This window comes from Rhodamnia argentea, chromosome 10 (genome assembly GCF_020921035.1).
Source record: "Rhodamnia argentea isolate NSW1041297 chromosome 10, ASM2092103v1, whole genome shotgun sequence".
In the NCBI taxonomy this organism is placed as follows: Eukaryota; Viridiplantae; Streptophyta; class Magnoliopsida; order Myrtales; family Myrtaceae; genus Rhodamnia; species Rhodamnia argentea.
Window position 1 is genome coordinate 12,857,639 of NC_063159.1, and position 25,078 is coordinate 12,882,716.

At 40.1% G+C, this 25,078-nt stretch overlaps 5 protein-coding genes across 7 annotated transcripts; 2 read left to right on the forward strand and 3 right to left on the reverse strand.

Moving 5' to 3' along the window:
• Positions 1-1,344: 1,344 nt before the first annotated feature.
• LOC115726684 lies at positions 1,345-3,911 on the forward strand. Its single transcript, XM_030656670.2, has 2 exons — positions 1,345-1,486; positions 2,750-3,911. Exon 2 carries the CDS (start codon positions 3,036-3,038, stop codon positions 3,564-3,566), a length of 531 nt encoding a protein of 176 aa, XP_030512530.2. The 5' UTR covers positions 1,345-1,486; positions 2,750-3,035; the 3' UTR covers positions 3,567-3,911.
• A 1,292-nt stretch (positions 3,912-5,203) lies between these two features.
• On the forward strand, positions 5,204-8,677 carry LOC115726681. 3 transcript variants are annotated; one of them, XR_004013585.2, is made up of 9 exons: positions 5,204-5,425; positions 5,666-5,866; positions 6,319-6,481; positions 7,037-7,107; positions 7,280-7,349; positions 7,454-7,527; positions 7,637-7,722; positions 8,088-8,210; positions 8,442-8,677. XR_004013585.2 is itself a non-coding variant. In XM_030656664.2 (9 exons), exons 1-9 carry the CDS (start codon positions 5,314-5,316, stop codon positions 8,534-8,536), a joined length of 978 nt encoding a protein of 325 aa, XP_030512524.2. In that variant the 5' UTR covers positions 5,205-5,313; the 3' UTR covers positions 8,537-8,677. The 3 variants fall into 3 exon arrangements, 2 of the variants coding, with proteins under 2 accessions (XP_030512526.2, XP_030512524.2); XM_030656664.2 differs by having other exon boundaries at positions 5,205-5,425; positions 8,105-8,210; XM_030656666.2 differs by lacking the exon at positions 8,088-8,210.
• Positions 8,678-9,689: 1,012 nt separating this feature from the next.
• Positions 9,690-12,164, reverse strand: LOC115726685 (EEF1A lysine methyltransferase 1). The gene is made up of 4 exons (XM_030656671.2): positions 11,815-12,164; positions 10,508-10,666; positions 10,263-10,341; positions 9,690-10,050 (listed from the first exon to the last, which is right to left on the reverse strand). The coding sequence occupies exons 1-4, from the start codon at positions 12,097-12,099 to the stop codon at positions 9,899-9,901; spliced, it is 675 nt and encodes a 224-aa protein (XP_030512531.2). The 5' UTR covers positions 12,100-12,164; the 3' UTR covers positions 9,690-9,898.
• A 358-nt stretch (positions 12,165-12,522) lies between these two features.
• Positions 12,523-16,867, reverse strand: LOC115726679 (pentatricopeptide repeat-containing protein At2g20710, mitochondrial-like). The gene is made up of 2 exons (XM_030656662.2): positions 16,433-16,867; positions 12,523-14,582 (listed from the first exon to the last, which is right to left on the reverse strand). The coding sequence occupies exons 1-2, from the start codon at positions 16,763-16,765 to the stop codon at positions 13,266-13,268; spliced, it is 1,650 nt and encodes a 549-aa protein (XP_030512522.2). The 5' UTR covers positions 16,766-16,867; the 3' UTR covers positions 12,523-13,265.
• A 5,501-nt stretch (positions 16,868-22,368) lies between these two features.
• LOC115726674 (40S ribosomal protein S5) lies at positions 22,369-24,650 on the reverse strand. The gene is made up of 5 exons (XM_030656654.2): positions 24,580-24,650; positions 24,397-24,482; positions 23,150-23,421; positions 22,744-22,947; positions 22,369-22,637 (listed from the first exon to the last, which is right to left on the reverse strand). Exons 2-5 carry the CDS (start codon positions 24,478-24,480, stop codon positions 22,583-22,585), a joined length of 615 nt encoding a protein of 204 aa, XP_030512514.2. The 5' UTR covers positions 24,481-24,482; positions 24,580-24,650; the 3' UTR covers positions 22,369-22,582.
• Between the last annotated feature and the right edge of the window lie 428 nt (positions 24,651-25,078).

The window sequence follows — 25,078 nt, forward strand, 5'->3', positions numbered from 1 at the left end:
AGTTCATCATTTGCTTGTCAAACTTCCGAGCTTTTTACTTTTTAGATTAGCACTGGAATGTGAGGTTTTGTGATTGGTTTTGTCTTGAAGTTACGTGTATCTTTTTTAAGTGAAATGAAATTTCTTTCTAAAAAAAAAAAAACTCTCAAGCTTTGACATGTCTGCCTTTTATCGTATGACCTCCCAAAAAATCAACGTCGAGTTTTGATTACAAAAAAGTTGACGATTAAATTTTTAGATAATTTTTAGATAATTTGAAGTCACATGTCTAAAATTATATTAAGCTTTTTTCTTACATTTTCACGACTCAACATATTTTTCTTCCTAAATGCTTTTAACAAATACAAACAAGCGATTTATTTCATTTTGGATGATTTGACTTATTTTACAGGCCTCGGTTAAAATTATTGTAAGATATGAAACAATTATCTAAATGTGGTATGATCTTGTACTTGTGGATGTAGGGCTTTTTAGATTATCATTTTGTCCGTTGCCTTTTTAAGCATATACAAGCACACAACCGTGCTACGCACGACTTCGTGACGTGTTAATGTCCCTAACTTCACATCATTTCACAGCATTCGCGACGTACGCTAGGTCAAAGTTTGTAATTGAAGATAAAATACTTGTTCATTTTGAAATAATGGCTTCCACACATACATTAGTTTCAAAGGGAGAGAGTGAGAGAGTAATTACTTAAACAATAAGGTAAAAATAGAGTTTTTATTTTTTTTTTTGAATAGAGAAGTTGCTTAAACAATAAGAAAATGATGAATTTTTATCAATTTTAATTTTTTAAGATTAAGTTTAAGTTGAAAATACCAAGAGACATAAGTGATGCATCCCATCGAACTAAAAGATAGTTATTATCTACGGGATACCAGAGCCAATAGTGTCAATGAAATTTCTAAAGTAAAGTTTCCGGCTGAAAACGGCCGGAGCTTTTTATTATAAGAGAAAATTATAGACAATTTGCTCAAAATCTCTTTGCATTTTTTAGGCCACATGATTAAAAGTTACTTAAAAATGGATCCAGAAATTAATTTTCAGGTAATATTCAACTGCAATATAAGTAGAAAAACTAACGACTGCAACAAAAACCAACCTTTAAGAAGTAATCCGTAAATTTCCGAAAAGTCGAATTGCTATTGGGCGATGGGGTCAGAATTTAGGAGGCAATCAGGAGTTTTTCAATTTATGCCAAAACTCAGGTGGTTTTTCCAGAAATTCGCCCTTGGAAAAAGAAAACAAAGGATTGTGGGCCCATGGGGACGGGTGTTGGGCCAGGCCACAATTCGGGTCGGGCATTTATTTCGGATCTGTAATTTTGGGGGCAGCGACCCGAAAAGTCTCGCGGGCCACCACCGAGCGTGACGATCTTCGATCCGTTTCGCTCCTGGATCAATCGAACTCATATCCACAGTCTTCGTTTTCCCAACAAGTCTCCTCGTCCTCGAGCTTCCATGTAACACCTCTGGACTCCCAGGTTCGCTTCCGCTAATCTTGGTCGTCGTTCATTTCTTTGTTGGCGCTCTGTTACTGCAATTTTTCCTTTTGGAGGGGTCGAGGAAATGCTTTGGATTTCGATGACCCGCCTCTCGCATTCGCGAAATCGCCACCCTAATTCGCCCTCAGCAACTTAAGCGACCCTCTAGTTTCTTGGTTGGTAGGGTTTATCCAAGATTACACATCGTTATTGGCTGGAATCGGGCTATGTATACCTTGAGTTTGGATCTTATACGGAGAGAGAGCGCGATTGTGATTTTTCACTGTTGGGTATGTTTGTAACGATATAAGCTGTGACTGCTCTGTGTTGCACTTTGAATTAGCATGGAGGAGTTATGATGGCCTCGAAGTGTAATTCTCTCTTTCTTTTCGTTGTTTTTTGCTGGTTAAGTATTTTATTTCAGCCTGTTTTGCTATCTTTCCTCAGATTAATGGTGCTTGGGTATGTTTTTTGATCGCTATAGCCGGTTGATGATTCAATACAGGGTGGAAAGTTTTGCATAGTAGCTTCATTTAAGCTAATAGCCGAGTAGATTCTCAAGCACGGCTGTTGCTGACATGATTTCCTAGAGAAGGTCCAAGATAGGATTTGATGCTTTCTGATAGAAAATGGCCGCGAAAACGGACTTCATGGGATCTGTCAAGTGCATTTGTTCAAGTAACCTCCAGAGATGTTTGAACTTGTGAGAAGATTTCGATGGTTTAATGGATGCTTGGCTATCACTTTATAGTTAGACTAGATTGTGGATGACGGGTTTGGGGACATATAGTAATCTAAAAGCCTTGATGACAGGGAAGGCTTGTATTTCATGCTTCTGGCATCGTGCGATTGCTAATGTCTTCAGGTTCTCGGCAACTTTGAAATTCTCCTCACGTCCACTATTCCTATGCTAGATTAGATATTCTAAAACAAGTGATGCACAGCCTCATAGAGCCTCTTTTCCTTCATGAATCACGGAAGTTGACAGCATGGAACAAATTGAACATGGCCACGATTGACTTTTTGTAAATGAACTCCCCTCTATCTATTAGTTGCTACGGTTTAATTAAGGAGTCCATTGGTATTTTCTTGGCCTTCTGGTACTGCATCCCAATATTTTTGCAGTTGTCCCAGGTTTCAAGGTGACTGTTGGTGTTGCTTAGTCTGGTTGTGCTTTAATTTTACAAAGACTCTGCAGAATCTTTTGCTTCCTGTTGACATCACGCTCCTTTATAACATTGTTATTCTGGCTATCCTTGTTAGGTTGTTGATTTGTTTGAGCCAAACTAGTAGCAGCGGATGGTCAAGAAAAAGCCAAAACAGCAGGGCACGACACCTGGCAATGACTATGATTCTACCTGCGAGGTGGATCCCTACGAAGATACGAGCTGGGTGATTGTGAAAAGAGCAGAGGATCACTATTTTGGTGCCTCCTTTACCTGTTGCGGAAAAATCTGCAGTGTCAAAGCCATCCTCGAGCCAGGTACAAGACATACCTAGGGAACATGTGCCAGACAAATCACCTCTTCCAGCTGAGGGGAGTCCTGTAATGCCATCTGTCAGTGAATACGAGAAGGCGACATCATTGCCACTCAAGAATGACATATTTGTGGGAAAGGTTTCTTCTCCACATCTGTCGGACAAACCTAGAATCTCAGGGATGGATTCCAGAACACAGTCCATGAACCCTGCCAAAGTTTCTGGCCAGAAGTTACATGAAGTAGTGAAAACATCAAATACCTCGAAAAGTATCAAACAGGAGAGAGTGTTAAGTAGTCCTTGTTACTTCTCCAGCGGGGTGACATTCCTTCATCAACAGCTCAAGGCACGAAATCTCGAGAAGAAACTTCAGAAGGCCGGTGGACTGAGCAGCTGGCTGATGTCACTGGGGCTGGGGCAGTTTGTGAGGATCTTCCGGTGCAGGCGCATCAATGAGTTTCAGCTGGCTAATATGACGATGAAGAAGCTCAAAGATATGGGTGCCGCTGCCGTGGGGCCTCGGAGGAAATTGATGCACGCTATCGACTGCGTTTGTGATCCTTATCATCGAGGACTTGAAGTGCCTCCTAGGATCTGCTGAGCCCTTAAGCTATTTGAAAAGATACATGACCCAGAAAACCGTTGCTAAGGCCAACTTCTTGCGAATTAGAAGCGTGCGGACATGACAACAAGAAAAACATCCAGGGGCTTTTACGGGTGTCCTGGCCCGTGAACATAGGCTGCTGATATTTTTGTCCTCGCTGTTGTATTAAGAGAAATGAACTCGGTTGCTCCATGTAATTAGTTTTCTCTGTTTCTTTCCCTTTTCTTGGCTAATCGGACACATTCGGCCAATGCCGCTGGAGCCTGGCTCTACCCACGTGAAAGAGGTTGCTGTGTAGTGAAGAATTTTTGGGGTAGTAGAGTTTCGGCTTAGGTTGTGCTCCTCGCTGCACGGAGTTGAGGCATCCTCCGGTTAAGGGGAGAGTAAAGTACACTTGCGGTCATTGCACTGACAATGACATTTTAGTCTCAAGGCTCTAGTTTGTTGAAGATAGAAAGCTTCTGGTTCTGGGCATATATTTAGCGTTTTTTTTTTTTTTGGGTTACAAATTTTATGTCGGGTTGTCGGGTTATAATTTTGGCTTCCGTGTTGAGTTTCCATCAAATGTCCTCTTTGAAGTTCAACAGGTACATTATCTCCGCGCCACTTGCTGACGTGGATTTTAGATGCCAAGATGGTCGTTTCGATCTAAAATTTAATTTTTTTATCGGGAGGATTACATATGAAAAGATAGTGAGCTGGTTAATCTTTCTTCATTTTTTTATGAAGGTGACTATTGTAAGAATAAAAAACGAGTTAATCGACTGTTTTAATTTAATATATAGACTACTTTCTCTTCTCTTTTTCAGAAAAATAAGGTATTTAATGTTACATATATATATTTAACCACTTAAAGCGATATTATACAGAAACCAAAATGTTTTGCTATTGTTTTCAAAGAGTAAGAGAGAATAATACTTAGTTAAAATTTACAAAGAAAATGAGAGAGAGATCATTAGGGTGCGCATGAAAACACTTCTCCATAAGAAATTAACTTCGATCGGGTTGATTTCTACTTTCCTCAAAGTAGAAGTTGATTTTTCTATGGTTGACTTCGTCGGAAAAATTCGTTTGATAATAGTTAAAAATTTCTACTTTTGAAACATTATTAACAAAATCTTCGGCGGTGATGGTCGATGGTGGCGGTGGTGGTGGCGGCGGTGGAGGTCGGCGCGGTGGCGGTCGGCGGCGGTGGCGTTGGTGGCTGTGGTGGCGGCGGCGGACGACAATGGTTGGCGGAGGCGCGGCGGTGGTCGGGTGGTGGGGCGGTCAATGGTGGCGTTGGCGGCGGGTAGTCACAAAGGGTCGCGAAGTGTATGGTGAAGAAGTATTTTTACTTCTAAATTGGCCAAAATCCTATCGAAGTGAAAATTCTTGATAATTTTTTTAAAGTTTCTCTTGTTTTTAATTTTTTGGGTTTTGAATGATTTCCTAAGAAGGTGAAGCACAGAAAGAAAGTGAATTGTTACTGAGCGAGTGCGCTACACGCACGAGCATAATTAGATGATCGCTTGGAAATAAGAGGGTTGTTATGTGTAATGGAATTTGGGACCATCTTGCTCTAGTGATTTGATCCACGTGGACAAGATCCCCACCGTTGAGTAAGGCTCTTGTCTCCCTCATCGTAGACCGTGCATTTCGAAAGCAGGTGTTCATTTCCCGCTCCGTCGTCTTCAACGAAGCTTTCGCTCAGAGAATCGCGGGAGGAGCGAGCTTTTGCTTTCGCATCGCAAAGCTCCAAATTATGGAGGAGACGATAACGACGCTCAGCAAAAGCCTGGGCTACTTCTGCAACCACCTCCAGAGTAGCGTCGACGCCCTCAAGCAATCCATGGATCGCCGTCCCATCCCTCTCGGTTTTCTCTCTCTCTCTCTCTCTCTTCCTTCCTTCCTTCCTTCTGGCGATTCTCGTTCCGTCCAGCAATTAAAGCTGTGAATCACATCACTGAGTTGAATTTCTTCTCATTTCACGTGCTACTGGTAGTTGGTTTTGCGTTTCCTCTGGATATTAAGCCGAGCAAAGTTGCGAGGATGACGTTCAATTCGGTTTGGCGTTTTCCTTCACAGTGGATTGATTTTTGGTGTTTTGATGTCAGATTCATCTTCTTCGACCTTCATTCAGTGCCTGAACCGACGCGTGTCCACCGCTAGCAGCGATCTCAATTTGCTCGACTCCATGTCGTTTGGAACCGTGTCGTTCGAGGAGTTGTTAGGTCACTGCAACGAGGTTTTCAAGAAGAACCAAAGCGACCTTGCTCAGCTCGAAGAACGCCTTAAGAGCTTCGGCTATGTCCCCAGTAATTTGAGCTTGACCTTTTTGCTGCCTGTGTTTGATTGATAATAATCGTGTGGAAGTAGTTTACCTGGGGTTAAAGTGCATGTCAATATGCTGGATCCATAGGATAATAGTGCTGTAAAAAAGTAATGAAATTAAGCAGGAGTTGGAAGGAACGAAAACATAAAAGTCAGTCATCTGCAGACCTTGATGTCCTGGATTGTTTCGTAGATGTTGATGATGATGAAGAAGATGCAATAGAGGATTTATCAAGCCCTATTGAATCTGTCTGTGTGTTTGATTGATAATAATTGTGTAGAAGTAGTTTACCTGGGGTTAAAGTGCATGTTAATATGCTGGATTGATAGGACAATAGTACTGTAAAAAAATAATGAAATTAAGCTGGAGTTGAAAGGAATGAAAACATAAAAGTCAGTCATCTGCAGACCTTGATGTCCTGGCTTTGTTTTGTAGATGTTGACAATGATGAAGAAGATGCAATAGATGATTTATCCAGCCCCATCGAACTTGATCCTAATTTTCCACTAGCAAATGGTGGATTTGACCAGCCATCTTCATGTTCGGGGCGACTTACTGCAGCAGCTTCTATGACAAAGAGTTTTGAAGAAGACTCACTGTATCCTTGTTGGGTTTTGATATATCAACTTTCTTTGATCAAAGTCTGAAATATTTGGCAAATTGTAGCATTCCAAGCTGAAGGGGTTAGGAGGGATACATCAATTGGCTAGACCCCACACCTGGCCAGAGCTTCTATTCCTTAAGAACAATCACTAGACAGTACGCTTGCTTTGAGTACAGGCCCTTTCATTAGCCTACCCTGAGTAGTAGGCTGAGTGGGGCAAGTGCCCCTCAGTGGACTGACTCGAAATTCATGAGTCCATCTCCTGTCAGCTCTAGAGGTTGTGTTTGATGCTGGTGTCAGAAAAATATTCTTGAACAGTGTTTCCTCTGTTTTGACTTAGAGTTTACGTACTGTCGACTCCTACTTGTGAGCCATTGCCTTTGGCAGTATAGGTACTGCCTTATTATATCCGATTTGTGGATAGTGATGCAATGTGTCAGCTTTGTAATATGCAAATTTTCACCTAAATGACTGAAAAGTGAAAACATGGCCAATTATGGGATACTATTTGCTAGCTTTTGTCTGTTTGTCCTTCCTGAAGTTCTCTAGATTTGATGACTCCATCAGCTTGAAAAGACTTGGTATATCTGACCTAGCTCTGGCCACAATAGCTTCGGAAGGTGAGGGAACTTTAAGCATGTGTTAGACATGCTTTGTGCTTTAAGTGCTTTTGAATATCATGTTAGTCCTTGTTTAGATGATTAGATTGAAAATTTGCTAGAAGGCAGTTGAAATCACTTAGTACTCAAAACAGTTTTATCTAACAATCTTTCCCTTCTAAATCATTATCAGCTAATGGTGAGACTGTTGAGCCAAATCTATGCTTGAGACAACCACAAAAGTATGATGGTTCATGCTTGAGGTTTTCCTTCTTTCTCAGTCTTCTTTTTTTCTTTCCATTTTCACTTTTTCTTCATTAAGGCATGAACCTCCTCTGCTGTTATCTTTTCTTATCGTCCCAATTAGAAATCAAGAGGATAAGATGCAAGACCTGGAGAGGCCATATCAACCTGCTACAGTGAACTTGGGGACAAGTGAAGGTACTAATACAAAATATTTTCATAGGTTATTGGTTAATTAGATTCTTTTAAGTTCACTCTTCCTACTCCCAGACTTTATACTTACGTGATTCGACACACTTGAAACCAGTTGAAGGCCCAAAATCTGTAGTTAAGGCATCAAAAGATGAGTATGAAAGTCTTCCTTCCTACATGAAAAGTCTTGCATCATGGGAGGTATGAAACTCTAAATTTAGCTTTGTATTTGTCTCAGACTCACAGTAGATGCACTGCAGGCAATAGCTTTTAATTTGTATTGAGCTGCTGGCATAAGACCATCGGGTTTAGTAGTGTGTGAACCATATAATCTTTTGAAACAGAAGCAGTGTGTTTTCTGATTGGATTAATCCTACCAGTACAGCCTCCCAGAGAATTTTGGAAATGAAGTAGGTTAGAAGGTTTCACTAGCATTAGCACATTGGCAAGCTAGTAAATGTTACTCTTGATGTGTAAAATTGTCTCCCCACTGCAAGGTTTTGTTTCCTTTCTTGCCATGATTTTTTGACAAGAGATCTGGTGTTAGTCCTCACCCATTTGCATAGTGCATTTTACCCTGCAGGATTTGCTTATAGCTATTGGGAAGATAAACTCATACCTGAGCAAGAAAGAGAACCTACTGGAACACAAGTGCTTCTTTCAAGACGAAATATCATCATTGGCATTGGGTTTGTATATAATGTCCATAGTGATATGAATTTCTGAGTGACCATGAAAGCTTTGCTGCAAACCGATGAGCGCTTGCCTCAACAAGCCTGTTGTGTGTAACTTGATGCCCTCTGAAAACTTTATTTTACCAAAATATAGATAGCCATCCTTGTAGTCTTTTTCCTCATTGAGTCTTATATTGGTTTTTTCCCTAATCACTTAAGATGATTCATTGTTACTGCTTACTGCAGGGCCCAAGGCAAGATCCTATCTGCTGCTGCTTACTCGCATGAACCACCTGGTTGTTGAGACAGTTGATGGATTGATCTCGTACAGAGTTTTATAGAAGGAAGTACCTTAGCAGAAATGTACTTGTTGGAATTACAGTGCTCAGTTTGTATGTTCTGCGTAAGGCTTGACATAGACATTTTTCTGAGCACCAGACTTGTAGAGAAATCTTCTTATGATAAATGATTACTTAATTACAGTACCCTGCAATTTTCATCTCAATTGCTATGGTCAATGAATCTGAAAATGGCTTCATTGCTATGTGATTCGACCCTCTATTTCCCTTGTTTGTTGTGGTGAAGTGAAAGAGAGAGAAGAAAATAGCAAAGATAAGATGCAGGGGAACATACGTTTAGATTGATCAGTGATTGACCAATTTGCAGTCATTGGGTCTCCAACTAGCTGTTACCCTCATGCCTCGACGAGGCATCAAAATGGTTGCCATTTATGTTAAATGCTGCATTTTCAAGTTCTCCTGGTAGTTGTAGCGTGGTCTTGGTCTTCTTATTTTAGACAACAATTGCTTTGTAAAGCACATTCTTGAATTCAGCCAGCAATTACGGTACTTTGTAGGCAGCAGCGAAGATGCAATCTGGGTTAGTGAAAGTACACTTTTGTGGGCACCCCACCCTTGGCAAGGGCCAAGCTGGAAGAGGCAAAAAATGAATGAGAAGCAATAGTTTCTCCTCCGCTTTACTTGTTTGAGCAATTCTTTGTTGTCCGTTGACATATTAGTGAAGGATCAAGAAGACCTCACAAAGCAAAAAGTACAAAACCCGAAAATACATTTCTGACCACTGACATCAAGCTTGTCGGTGCGGGCACATGGAATAAAGCTTATTATAGAAATGTTTCTTGTCTTCTTTATTTATCTCAGACGTCTTCGTGACTCCCATCACGCATGATTCTTTTCCACCCCGCCCATGTTCCAAGTTTCGATCTCTTGGCTAATATCCTGCGTGCGCGCTTGCTATGGTACTCCCCGATCTATGTGTTCAATAAAAAACAACGTAACATCCCCAATTTTGAGAACCTCCATTTAGACTTCAAATCAGGCCAAATTGTTACTTCTCTTCCAAATGTTACCTTATCATATATTTCAACCCATCTTGAGTTTTGTTTGATGAAGGAAGTGTAATTACGTTCCTAGGGCAGCCAAAGATACCAATTAAGGGTTTTAAAATTTAAGGATGTAAAGTAGTATGTACATGTTTACTCAAGAGAACATTTGAGGTCAATTGTTGTACCATTCATCAACCTACGGCTAAGTTTGCAGAGAAAATGCAAATACTATGTCGTACTTGATTTTAGGGTCATGCCTCCAGGCAAACAGGTAAGCTCATGAGTCATGACATCCCTTTGACATGAAAAACAACACTAATAAACAAAATTCACGTCAAAAGAAGTGGTAATGAGTTATCTATTTTTCTTGCTCCCATCCTCCCAATCGCATCCCTGGATCGTAGTTAGTGAATAGACGAAACTCATTCCCAAGCTTGCTTGCATGCTTAGGCTGGAATATGCATGGATGCAAACCAAGAAGTTCTGCAGCTCTATCTTTTTGAACTTCTCCTGCAAGCATCTCAAAATTTGGCAGGCATTAGGAAGGGATGTAAAGCATCCAGCATGCTCCAGGTTTTTTAAGTATCCTGTAAGAAGGGGGTGGGGGGTGGTGTTCGAAAGAACTGCAGCAGTTCATAGCTATAGTGTCACTGCAAATGAAAGACAATAAACCAAGAGGTTAGGTTAAAGGTACCACAGGAGGATTAACACTCGACACATACCTGTAAGTAAAAGCAAGTAAGCATTTGGCTGTGAGAGGAAAGATATGGTTTGTGCAACTTTCTCCAAGCACTCCCCACTCTTGGTTTATAAAGGGAGGAATCAAAATGTATGCAGCCGATAATGGAAAGAGATACAAAAGAGTGTCAACTAAAGGATCTTCCAGTTCCAGGACAAAGATAAGACAAGGTGAGCATAGAATAGGGAGGCCTAAGCATTTATAGTTTGCAAGGCCACAGAAACTTACCAGGTATGGAGGATCTGCAACTATAACTTGGTAAGCATGCTTCATTTCAGTTGGTAACTCTTCCGGTTGGTTGTAGTCATAAAATGTGAAGTCACTTCCGTATTGTTCAAAACGTTTGTCATACTCAAGCAGTTGCACAGAGACACTGGGATCAATTCTCTGAAGTGATACCACAAACATGTTACTTCAAAGACCTTTCTCATAATGACATGCCAATGACATGCATACTTCATAATCCGAGATGCGAGCGTTGATGAAAAGAGTAAACCCATTCCAAAAGCTGACAAACTGCTATAAATCATCTCATTATGCCTGAACCTTCTCTTGAACTTTAAGGCTGGACCAAATCATAGGTTTGACAGGCGCACAAAATGTTTTACTTGTACCACAAGAAATGGCATAATGCAACACATATTCATTTTTCACACACTTCACAAAACTATCCTCGCATTTGATAGTTGACAAGACACCACAGATCCACCCACTATTTACATTAAATGCAATAACCAAATGAAAGCTCAAATCTTGAGTATTCCATGTGGATAGGATTAACATACTAACAACCTTGAGGTTCTACTTGAGAAAAAAAGTTCAACAATAAGGGGACAAAGGTGATATGGCTTCCAAACAGCAATAGCTTCTGTAACTGGCCATTCCCCTTCATTTTCCTTAGGGAGATGACACATGTCAAAATGCCCAAACAGGAAAGGATACTCCAATCTGAAATTCACTTCAGTAATATGGTTGCTTGAATACAACTCACTTATGCCAAAGTCCAATCTTATTTAATTGATTTAGCATGGGGAATTGAACTTTGACATGACCATCGAATTTGCACAAGTGGCGTTGAGCAAATTACTCTCTCAGAGAAGTCCGATTCCAGCAAGAACGTTCGAATGACAGGGTACACACACTTCCGACAGTGAGCACCGCGAAATATGACATAAGGTAAGGCATCGACCAGAAGCCAAAAGGCAGTAACAACAAATAAGGCTGTAACAAGAACATCAACCAGAGGCTCACCCTGCTTCCTTCCTTTGCAGTTACAAGGAGTAACAAGAACATTGGAAAAAGCATAAATGGAAGCTCATTGTTGAGTATAAACACAGAGCGCCATTCGTAAAATCACAGTCGATCAGTTCGTCGATCCGGTTTCATAGTATTGGCGATAGTCATTAAGTTGAGCTCTGAGCCGGCGCCCGAAAGTAATGGGCGGAGAACCAAACCCTAATCCATTTTTTTTTTTTTGCCCCCTAAAAAGAAACGCTCAACCACGGAAAAGCCGATGGAACAAAAGAATGGCGCACCTTGAGATAAGCATAAAGCGTGGGGCAAGCGATGCAAGCAACGCGAGAGTGAGTGCCCGAACAGAGAGCGACGACTTCATTGGCGACGGTCTCGGCCGTCTCGCGGTCGTACCAGAACTGGCTCAGCCTCCAGTCCTCCGTCACCAGAGCCACCTCCGACTGGTCCGCCGGCGACTCGTTCTGCTCGCGGATGAATTCCTGAAGAGCCGCGAGGGCTTGAGAGCTGAGCATCGGCGCGTCGTCGTCGTCGTCGACGGCGACGTTGCGATCTGCGAGTTCTTCCATGGCTTGGAAAGGGATGGTGATGCGAGGACCGTGGGCGGGGTCAGGTAAAAACCATAGAAGCCGCACTCCTCCTCTTCGTTCTCTCTTTTTCTCAGTTTATTGCTCTCTATTTCCTAAATTCTTAACTGAAAATTTGGGTCAACATTTTTTTTTTTGTTGCCTACTTCAAATTTATGGGTTTCGCAATTTAAATTTTGCCTGATACGAAATCCTTAAAACGTAGATATATTCGTGTGGAGATACACATATATAATGCATATAGGTTTACCAAAATTTCTAAGACATCAAATCATTTTATTTCGAAAAAGTGGGAAGAAGCAAGAATCCAAACAATTTCGTAGCCTTGGTTTTCAACTCCTTCCTCTACATATGAAAAAAAGTTAAAAAAAAGAAGAAAAAAAAGCTATGAGTCTTCCGATTGTTGGAATCTCTAAGTACATATTTTGATTCAGTTATGACAAAATGAGATAAGAAACAAAATCCCAAAGACGGTTAGTACATTGAGGGGAAAAGCCGAAAGAGATCCAAATGATGAACTAAGTGATCGATTTCCAAAACGCGATGCCAAAAGTGGAACAGCAAAATCTGATCCTGTTGCACCTTAAACGCATCAATAACACATGCAGCATGCATTTGCTTGACATTGGCTGCAAGAGCCGAGGATCCCTCCCAAGAAATGAACACAGCATACATGGAGATTGATCATCATGGGACAGAGAAGGTGGCGAAAATGAGGCGGCAATTTGCAGGGTCGATGGCTACTTGCTTCCACCACTTGCCATCTTACTAAGACCAAAAGCAAAAATTACAAGCCGGGCTTGATGCAAAACAGGAAACAAGGCCTGAGACAGTCACGGACAGACCATATGAAGTTTCCTCGTCCCTATGGCGCAGAGCAGTTTTGGTGTTCACAGCTGATGCCAGTATGGCAGTATGGAATTGACGGCGCTCGATTGTTCCAGATAGCCACCTGCATCTAGCAATTGAGTCAAGAGCCCGAAGACATTTACCATCATGTTTCCCCATATAGATATTCTCATGAGCTCCAGAACCAACTTGTTCACCAGAAGATGGCAACCATAAAGAAATTTCATGGCACAAGTCCAATCTTACAACAGACGTGGCTCCACCCCTAAATTAGTGCACCACCATAACGCCCAAAGTGCTTATGAGTTACTGGTGCTCATGTAATGCATTTCTTCGCCTGAAAAACTTTCACAATCTGAATCAGTGACAGCTATACCATGCCCTCTGCTCTTGTCCACTTCCCCAAGTGTTCCTGGTGCTTCCGCATCGTCCCCAAGAGCGTTGTCAATAATTACGCCAAGAGCTTCCCAGCTTCCTTTTTTGTCATAAACGCAAGTCAACAACTTATTTTGGGCATCCACAGAAATAATGTCTTTGGCCCTAAGCAGCTCGACAAATTCTTTGGCTTCTTCAGCACTCTCTTCTCCTATTATGGATTCCAGACACGCAGTCAATGATTGCGGACCTGGCTTCCACCGAGATGGACAAACCAATATTGCTTTCTTCATGGCATCATATGCCTCTGGCATCTGATTATTTTGGATATATCCTTTTACCAAATGGTACCATGTCATGTGATCAAGCTTTCCACCTTTCTGTAAAAATTTGTTCTTAAGTGTCTCGGCCTTCTCAAGAAGACCGGTTTTGCTATAAGCATGAATCAGGTTATTTGGAATACGAATGTCGCAGGTCAAATCACTAGACATCCACTGCTCCAGAATCATTTCAGCACTTTCAATGTCGTCGAACTTCAGCAGAGAGTTCATGACGCAATTATAACCTTTGTTGTACACTTTTCTCTTCTTCTTGTAAGCATCCCATACTCTTAGAACTTCATCTTTATTCCCTGCTGCTGCATACTGTGTAATAAGAAAATCGTACGCTGCATTACTTGTTTTCTCAGTTATCAGTCCCTCACATTTCTTAAGCATTTCCAGAGCTTTGTCGAGAAGACCCAATCTATAGTACCCAGAGGTTACCACAACACCTGTCGTCCAGTCCCAAACAAAATTTGCATCCATTTTCATCCGTGTTAGAATCATCTCGAATTTCTCAGTGTCAGAAGCAGCTGTACTTGCACTCAGCCAGATACTGTAGATATATCTATTCAGATGAATCTTTTCTTCATCCATCTCATTAATCAGAGCATCTACTTTATTGTAGTCTCCAGTCCGATAATAAAGATTAAGCAAATTAGTGAAGCAAAGGACAGACCTTGGGAATCCCAGATGCCTCATTTTCTCCAACAGAGCCTCTGCTTTCTTCGGAAGTTTTGCCTTAGCATAGCAATTAAGAAAAGCAATATAGACCTTTTCGACTTTAAGCCGTTGGGGAAGGTTGTCAAAAAATATCTCTGCTTGTTCTACCCCATGGACTTTTGAGATCAGACTGAGCCGAACAGCAGCATCCGCAGTAGTAATCGAGATATACCTTTTATCAGACATCCACATCGATATCTACATAAGATAATGAGGATTTATACTGAGATAATGAGATCTAAATTTATGAAGTATGAGATGATATAGATGGAAGCATCAACTCTCCAACCACTAAATTTCGAAAGAAATCAATATGTAGGCATTGTTATTTAAGGAAAATGGGGCCTCTACTAAAACCAGATGAAAGGTTCTCTCTTCTATGGTTCATTGCTCAGTGACTGTCTGGTAGCATGAATTTCGGGAACGGTTTCCTCAGCCCAGGCAGCCTTTCATCACAATGTCAGATATTGTGCTATAAGTTTGATCCACACATCTCAATTTGAAACTTGTCTTGCATATATAACATGATTTGTAAAGACTAATTATAAAGAATGGTAAGCGAACTTAGCATGTCTCATTTATGAGGACAAAGCAAGCTCTGAAACAGTGATGGCGGGAAGCATGAAAATGACTCTCATAGTGCATTACTTCATCTCAGCTGTATCCATCTATATGCAAAATAATGCTTGAAATGTAGTGAGCTAGCAGTTAGGAGTAGAAGTCCAAGAAAACAAAGTTTCCTATTTACGATTAAATGCGCACTTGTGTGAGTGTGTGTGGTGGCAGTGCACTCAGCACATGCAACTTAGTTCACTCCCATCATTTAAGTTCATGCATTTTGGCTTGCATGCAAATAAATCTCCAACATCATTTCATGCCTAATAAATAAGAATTACACAAAGGACCAGAGCAGCTCTCCTAGTTTGTTTTTTAATCACAAACCCATTTTTCCAATTTTATCAGGAAAATGAGAAAATTTTCTTCCACCCAATCTGTGCAATCCTTCAAAAAGTGTACAAAGGTAAAACTTACGGGTTTGTTGATCGCATTCTCTATCATTGGCTCTACCAATGACCACTTATAACTAGGAAGGATAACAGACAGAAAAGAAACACGCAAGGAATATACAACAAAAATCTGACATGTCTGTTGGTCATGGCCCATGGGAAAGGTTCTTCTTCTACTTGATGCAGACAGAAATAATCAGATGGCACAGCTTCAGAATTAGCTGCTCATTGTAGTACTAATTATGCAGTTACATGAAGAACAACAGCTCCTTCAAACAGCAGGTTGCTCCACACTTTCAGGAAAAAATAGTGGAACAATAACTGTTTCTTCAACACAGAAAAAGAACCGGGGAATAGCATTATTTGGAAGAAGATGCATTTAGTCCATTAAAGATTTCCAGAATACATAAAGGGACATCAATCTTCCTAGAAATCTTGTGCAAACCAGCATAAGCACCCACTCCCCATGTCTCCCAAATACAGCTTGTATGACAGGCTGTGAATTTTGTCCCGTGCTTTTATAAGGTTGTGACATGGCTGTAGTTGCGGCTATAACGATGTGTTTTTTAACCTTGAAACCATTTGACCAAGTGTTATGGAATTTTAAAACTGCTTTTCTAAATCTTCTGCCTTGGACTGTGGTTCATGTAGAGTCAGAATCCAGACTCATCCTCTTCAAAGAGCATGGATAGATGAGGATTCGGAAGGGAGGTTGTCGTTGAAACATAAGATACATCTTTGTGTTTTGCATACCCTTGACAGCCAGCATCTCATTATCTCGCAGCAAGGAATAACCTAATAATTGAATCAAAACACAGTACCTCAACGGCTCAACCAATCTCCTCCATATAATTTACGCAGTAAAGTTGCAGGTCAGTTCATTTTCACTCCAAGAAGTCCTTTTCCGACGTCCAGCCGAACTAAGCAAAATCCAATCGATTACTGGGAAGAGCAAATTCAAACCCGCGACTACCTAGGTTTCTTTTCAGCATTTAGCGACCCCGCACACCCTCACAAGTACACATACAGATATGTGAATACCTCGAGCGCGTGACTGTGGCGACGGTAGGACCTCATTCGCTTGATCAGGAGAAGGAAAGGCCTCCGCTCGACGGAGTTGCCCTCTGCGACCCACTGGTCGAGCACCGGGACGATCGAGAGCTTGGGATCGCCGAGAGGGGAGATCCTGCGGAAAAGCTCCATCATGGGACCATCCATGGGCTTCTTGTTGCTCTTCCAAGTCGCTTCCGCCGACGAGAGTGGTGATGACGACGATGTTGGGCGTTGAGGAGAGAAGCCGAACGTCGCATGGCTTGCGATTCCCCGAGCCGAGTCGTTGCTCAGTGTGCGGCTGCTGGTTTGCAGAACCTTCATCGAGAGCGAGGGAGCGGGCGAGCGGGCGAGCCGGCGAGAGGGAAATGATTTGCGGTCTTCAGAGTGAAAATGGGGAGGATGGGGTTTAGGAAGGGGCTAAGAGGGAAGGTTCAAGTTATCCAATTTTTAGGAGCTACAAAACATATGTTAATATCACTAAAAATCTCAAATTATTACACATATAATAATTTTATTTAAACTATTTTTTTACCATAAAAAATCTCAAAATAATACACATATAATAAATTTATCATAAATTATTTTTTTACCACAATAAACCCCAAATTGGTACTCATATAATAAATTTATCTCAAATTATTTTTTTTTACCAACAAAAACCCCAAGCTATACTTCTATGAAAAATTTACTCCAAAATAAATTTTTTAACCACAGAAAAAGCTTAAACTAGTATGTATGTGACAAATTTAACATTTGTTAGTTTCCATTAAATAGAGTTAATACCGTGAAAAATCTTAAACTAATACATTTGTGAAAAACATAGGGTAAAAATCCTAAACCGATATATCCGTCAATCGTCATGTGTCATCCAACTCAATAATTTGATGACAAAATTTAAAAAATTAACGGAGGATACATTTATCGCAAATGTATCAATTTGGAATAAATTCATTATAGGTGTATTAGTATGAGATTTTTGGTGGTCAAAAAAATAATTTGGGGTAAATGCGTACTAGTTTAGAATTTTTCATGGTATTAACCTATAAAGTATATCACTTCTTTTCTTAGGGGGTATAATCTTGTTGTAGCCTTATTTTCCACTCTCTCGGTTTTTTTTCATAATTATTTTTCTTTCTATTATGTTGAAATTTGTTTGCAAAACACAAAAAAAGTTAAATTTTCCAATCCCACATAGGATAGAAAAAAGAGTGCAAGTCTCTTTATTAGTTACAATCCTACTAAGGTCTTTCAAAATAAAGAAATGGGCAAGTGAGTTAGACCATACTCCACCGGCGTGTAGGTACGCAATTATCGCACTTTGCATGGTTATTATTTTTTAATAAATTCTAATAAAAACTGTTTAACTCTACCGAAATAGTGCGACTTTTCACGAAAGAGTTTTTCATTCAGCAATTATTTTTTTAATAAATTATAATAAAAACTATTTAACTCTATCGAAATAGTGCGACCCTTCACGAAGGAGTTGAAGTTAATTTTTTGTTGATAATTCTTAATTCAATAAAAAGGTGTGATGGAATAAACTGTTTTCGGATACGAAAAGTTGTATGATAATTAACTATTTTTCGGATGCGAAAATGTGTATTATACTTTCATTATATATTCTACTTTTGTTCATTTTTTAGAACTTCACTTCTTCAACTTTGGATTTTCGGTTCTTTTAAAAAAATAATATAGTCTTCTTTTCTAATTGTTTTTTAGGGAGTTTTTGGATAATTATTAGAATTTCTATCTAACAATCTCGCTTGAGACTCTTGTTGTACCCTAGAGGATCTTTACCGGTAACTATTAGCAACATTGTAGGGTAAATAATTCCTTAAAAAAGTGCTATTATGATTCAAAGTCTGATTCTATTGTTCATTCTATTCCTGATGAAATTTTCCAACAAAAGTTCAAAACACTATTACTGATGTATCTCCTGAAACCTCTATGAGAATGCTTTTGGATATGAACCGCAGCACCGCCGGGTTGTTTGTGAAAGATTGGGAATCAAAAGAGTTAGTTCAAACGTTATCCCTGTTTTCTAAATGGGGCAAAAAGGAAAATTGATCGCAAATATCTGTTGGAGGTTCTTGATAGTTGATCCTTATTGGGGACTTTTTTTTTTTTTTTAATAAAGTAAGAGGTTATTGCTACCCTACTTCTAATGCGTATCCCAAACCCTCCAAGTTACCATTGTAACTGATTGTCCAACAGATCAAATGCGTTTGTTGAACAAATCTAAGAAACATGAAGATGTGCATGTCAAACTAGTAAGAAAAAGTGCAAATGTTGTTAATTCATGGATAGAGGTTTTCGTGACCAACCACATAGCCTGGATGAACCATATGACTTGATGTGTCTTGGTTTCTAGCGTTTTTTTAAAAGTCTTCTAGAATATTCTTTGGGAGGACAATACGACAAGTGTCTCCATATTCTAGAGTTCTCATCTTTAATGCCGGTAGTTGTTAGATCGAGAGATGTGTTCTTAGCCATTAGATCTAGAGTCGATCAACGGTAACATTGCGAGGGTTCTTGTATAAATTGAGGAGCTCTCTCCCATAAATTGGGGAGCTCTCTCCCACATTTATACCACTCAACACTTGAATAATACAAAGTATTCTATCCTAGAGCTTCTCTCTCTACACACTTTCTCTCTCTATGATCCGGTGAACGAGCAAGCGATCATCAAAAAAGGCTTAGTTTGGGCACTCCAAGAAAGCCTAAATCACCGCATGGTTCGATCCCAAGAAGTCAGCCCGTGACGGATGAAACTTGCACTTTGAATGGTTATGCGAGAAGCACAAAAGCATTACATGAGTAAACTAAAGTGAAAAAAAGCTCTTCTCAACCTTGGACACAACTCTAGTTACTCCTTTGAACACCCATCTTGAGGACCTAGTGTCATCATCCCCATTGCTTCCTCATGAAAATTACGAGAAGCAATAGGGATTATGACACTGTCATTCATAAAAGGTTGCTGGAAATGATGCTAAGTAGCCATGGGCACATTATATGCCCCATTGGACAGAAGCCCCATGGAAATGGTGCAGTTGCCCTCAATCAATCACGAAAATGGTTGGAAATTCCAGCTGCACCATTAACAAAATATGCAGCCCTTGTTGGAGTCTCCCGACATCATAAACATGTTCTTTGATAATAATAATTAAGCAATTTTTTTTTATTTTTCAAATCATAATAATAATTAACTATTGGAACAGTGCTACCGTTCATGTTGGAGTTGAAGTTAGTTTTTATATTATTATTTAATTTTGAATTTTATAATAATTTTGGACAATGAAGAGTTGCAATTTTCAAACGGGACAGTTTTTGGACAATGAAAGGTTGCTATGATGATCTAAAAACTCTCACCCGCTTAAGAATGGATTAGCATTTAATGAGTTTGGATTATTGAATAAGTTATAAGGGATTATTTTCCAAACTCAGGTATTTTTGAGGATATATTGTTGGCCCAATAATATTTTTAGGCACACTATATGTTTGATTTAGGTCTCATCGGATCAAATATATGCAACATTGGGACAACTAGAGGCAAGAAATGGGACAAGGCCGCACGTGAACATGCAGAGGGCCATGTGTTACACTCACGGCCGTTGAATGATACATGATAGACACGTGTCAACCGTCATGGACACGTGTTTTGAGCATGTGACATGTGTCACCATTTGGCGCTTCGAGTCAAGCCGACTCGTCCTTAAGCCGCTGGCTCGCCTAAGCCGACTTCCCTTATATAAACATTTGGAGCAGTTTATTTGTCGTATGATAGTCAGAATGTTGTTATTCGGCTTCCGTATATCCTCTAAGACCGCCGGCTGTCGTCCACGGCCGTCGTTGTCCACCGCCCTTGGTCAAATGCCGAGCCATCTCCGCACCGACCGCCGGTATTGTCCGTGCCTTGCCGTTATCCATCCAGTCGATCGTCCATTCGTTTAATCGATCTTTAATTTCTCGAATAATCAAGGCAAGTAGATTTCTAGTTCTTATTATAGATTGTCTATGGGTTTGCTATTGTAAGCATTGTTTTATCGATTTATTTTGGTTGTGATAACTTCGATTTGGATATTCTAAGATTCTAAGACCCTATCCTTAAGTATCCTAGATTCTAGTTGAATGGATCTTGAATTGTGGTGATTATGACTCTGATTCAGTTTATCCTTGGATTTTGATTGATTTTATTCTTGATTTTTGGTTGAATATGAAATTCTATCCTTTGAATACCTTTGATTCCGTTGAGTAGACTTTGATTGCAATTCTGTGATTGTATTACTGGTTTAGTTGTTTGGCTTAGGAACCATACTTATTGGAGGAGTTTCGGCTTACTGCCGTTGATTAACTCTTTTCGGATAAGCAAGCTAGCGAGGATGAAGTTGGTGTGATATTATCCCCTTGTTGATGGAGGCCATGGATATTTTTGATACTTGAGAGTAGATTATCTTTCTTTGTAAATCTTCCCAAAATAATCTATGTAGTGATGCATATATCTTAAACGAGATATGAATAAAATGTGTGTAAACCAATTTGCTGAATGATCTTTATTGTCCGAGTTTGCGTTATCCGATTAGTGAACCCATAAAGGCCATACCCCTTTTTTTGTATTAGGTGGGCCTGCCATTGGATGTTTGGAATTCTTTGCACTTGTGCCTCATATGGCCGCTTATCTATTCTTGATTAAGCTTCTGCATGTGTCATCATATTCTGAGTAACAAAAGATTAAAGAAAAGAGTGGGTTTTGGAAAGCCTTACACTAGGTGTGGCAGTATGAAATGCTACAGTTGTGTCCGTCCAAATTAACAATTTTTGAACATGAATACATGTGTCCAAATGTGCAACTATTTAGACATGAAGAGGTCTCTCCGAATTAACCGTTATTGGACACAAAGAGGCGTGTGTGAGAATTAATTATTTTTAAGTGTGTTCTTTTTCTTATTATATATTTAACTATTATGTTCATTTTTAATACACTTCTTCAAATTTTCAGAGTTTCGTTGCTTTCTAAAATATAGATACAACCTTGATTGTTTTCTAGGGAGTTTTTCGAGAATTATCAAAATTGCTATCTAATAATCTCACTTAAGAGTCTATTGTATTCTGAAGGATCTTTGTCGATAACCATTAGTAACATTGTGGGGCAAATAATTCTTTAAAGAGAGTGCTATTATGCCTCAAATTCTGATTCTATTGCTCTTCCCATTTGACTATATTTTCCAACATATTGTGCTACAGAACTATCACAAGTTCTTTCTACCCAAGTGATGTGCATAACATGGAAATTGAAAAATATTTTATTAAACGTCGTCAATCTAATCAATCAAAATTCAAAGCTCGAGTTCGAATCGTACACCACTTATATGCATCCTCAGGCAGATGCCCCTTAGGATTCCCTAGCCCATTTGGATTGGAAGATGAATTGGACAGATCAGACCATATCATTGATAGTTTAATTATATATATCGACGGGTTCGATCAGACCATATCATTGATAGTTTAATTATATATATCGATGGGTTCGATCAGCCAAAGCTATCGTTTTCGATAACTAAATTTTACAAAGTTACTTTCTATTCCATCCCAATAGCTGGATCCCAAAAGCAGAGGAAAATGAAGATGGAAGGCTGAGCTCCACCTCTGAGTTACGACGAACGTCATGAAATGGAGGAGTCTACGGCGTAAACCTTGCAAATTATTCAGCACTCTGCCAAGATGGCACACGGAGTGGTGAAGCGACTCTGGCGCAACCAGCTTGAGCCAACTTCGAAGGACGAAAAAAAAAGGTAGTGTTTTTGTTGCTGCTCAGAGATAGATGATGATGCCAAAGAAGCTGAGAACTCAGACATGCATTTTGAAGAGGGGCACAACCCATCAAGAAGCAAAAGCATCCAGAAACACAAGATGCAGTGCCATAAGACTAAAAAACGCCAACAATAATAGGATGACTCAAATAAACGCAGCTAACAGCACAAAGTATCACCATCCCCCTCTTTAATCTTCACAACATTGGAGAAATGAAATCCAAAATTTCATAAGCAAAGGCACATCCAGTGACAGTGTTCCAAAAAGACCATCATAATAAAAACAAAAGCTACTATCAAATTCTCGCACTTTGAGACTCTGGAATTCAACTCAACGATTGGCTTTGGCAACTCTCTCTATCTCATCTTTCTTCTTGATGGCATAACTGCAGAAGAATGACTCAGCATAAGTGCACATGACCAAAGTAAAATAATTACAATCAGGAAGTTTATAACAGCAAAAGGGAAGACAAACAATTGGGCATTGGTTACCTATTGGATGAACCCTTAGCAGCATTAATAAGTTCATCAGCCAGACACTCGGCAATTGTCTTGATGTTCCTGAAAGCCGACTCCCTAGCACCAGTAGTCAGCAGATAGATTGCCTGATTCACACGTCGCAAAGGGGAGATATCAACAGCCTGACGCCTCACAACACCAGCTGACCCAATACGAGTAGCATCTTCCCGGGGACCACTGCAATCAGAGAACATATTCTACATGAATGAAACTAGGATAATCACAAATACAGTGCGGCAATCAATTTACAAGCTACCTTTTTCTCATTAATATCAAGCCTCTTTAACTAATCCCACAAACTACATTGACCCACTAGGAGTGAGTGAGTGAGCACTCTTAACAACCTTGGAAAAGCAATAAATACTTCCTTGATACGCACCTGTTGATGACAGCATCAACAATAACTTGGATTGGGTTTTGATCTGTGAGCAGGTGAATGATTTCCATGGCATGTTTCACAATTCTGACAGCCATCAATTTCTTTCCATTGTTCCTCCCGTGCATCATCAGGGAGTTTGTGAGCCTCTCCACAATTGGACATTGAGCTTTCCTGAAGCGCTTGACTGAGTACCTGCCAGCAGTGTGGGGAACATATGTGGCGTGCTTCGCAGGTTGGACAGCAATGTAATCATTCAATGAGAGGTCATTCACCTAAAAGCAACAAATGGAATTGTCAAAATAATGTTAAAATCGAAAAACCCAATCGCAGTGTTTATGCTTCCACATTTTGGAAAGTATGTTTTAGATACAGATTCCACAATACCTCTGGTTGGTGTTTTGAAAAAAAAAATGAACTGATCCTACTAGATTTGAAAACATAAAATCTAACAAATTTAGGCCAAACAAACGAAATAAGAGGTCACTGAGTGAAGAAACACACTGAAGGATAAACAAGAATTCTACTAATCAGCATCACAAAGGGACATGACAAAATCAAAGTTTCTGACTGATATCGGAACTAGATATGCAATAAAATTATATCGACATATGACCAATATAACATAAAAACGTAACACTTTACTAGGCAAAAAAATAAAATAAAAGCTCACAATTAAAAAAACCAAAGCAGAAATCAGACTAATAGAAATGAGTTGATTGGAGACAACAAGTCTAGACCAAACTTTTCAAAGGAAAGATATCTCAGACTTGGAATCAACATCACTGCACGAGCACTTTGGAGAAATCAGGTCAAATGCTTTAATATGTATCCAGACGAACTTACTGAATACATTTTAATAAGCAATTTAAGTCAAGACCAAACACGCCATTAGCAGACTATACCGACTCTACTGCAACCTAATCACATATCAAGCCAAGATAAGCACAAACAGGCTCTTTTAGACCCTGGAGGATTCCGTAACACAGCCATTCAAACACAACCCCCAAGTAAAGGACTATTTTACATAGCACTACAACCAATTAGAGCTTTGCTCGAGTCAAAACACCGGCGAACCATATATAGCTCTCACTCACTACCTACAAGATTTTCTGCCAGAATCTAACAGCAGACGAATTCATCACATGAACTAAGGCAAACAAGAGACAGAACACGTGCAGAAGCAGATCACAAATCCACGTTTCGTCCGGAACGAGCGATTCCAGAGGGAGTAGGAGTAACCAACAAACCTGGACGTCATCGAAAGACCATCGATTGAAAAGCTTCACGTCGGAGACGGGCTGGATCTCCATTGGAGCAGCTGCGACCGCCATGCCTGCAAACGCGAAAGAGAACACCGTGAGCACGCGCGAGGGAGAAATCGCGGTAGGACAGGTGCAAGCGAGAAAGAGAGGAAGAGGGGCGGTACTTGCGCAGTGGGAAGACTGTAGAGGAGGAGGAGAAGGCGGCAGAAGGCGGAAGAGCTCTCTCTCTCACACTGGCGATGGGGGTAACGAAACCCTACTTTTGGTTTTTATATAGCGCGTGGTCTGTTAGGGTTTCAAACAGAGCTGTCTACATTTTTTTTCGTTTGGGGGCGGGGAGAGCCGATGGACCATACAGAGAAAATGGGCTTGACCGACTCGTTAGGGCCCTGTTAGTTCTTTTGAAGGTTTCTGGATCGAATCGCACGGGGTGAATCATCATGTTTTCTCTTTTTTACTAGATTCGATATTTGCTGGCTAATCTACCTCGTCGATGTTGTCACATGAGTATTCATTTCTTGTGAAGGTCAAACCTATGACTCTAGAATGTTACAATGGGCTCATTTACTGTTTGGGATTTAGATTGTATAATAATCATAGATTTTCTTGATGTAGGCTATCTCCGTTTGTGTGTGTATGGTTTATCTAGCCGCGTATCAAGATAGAT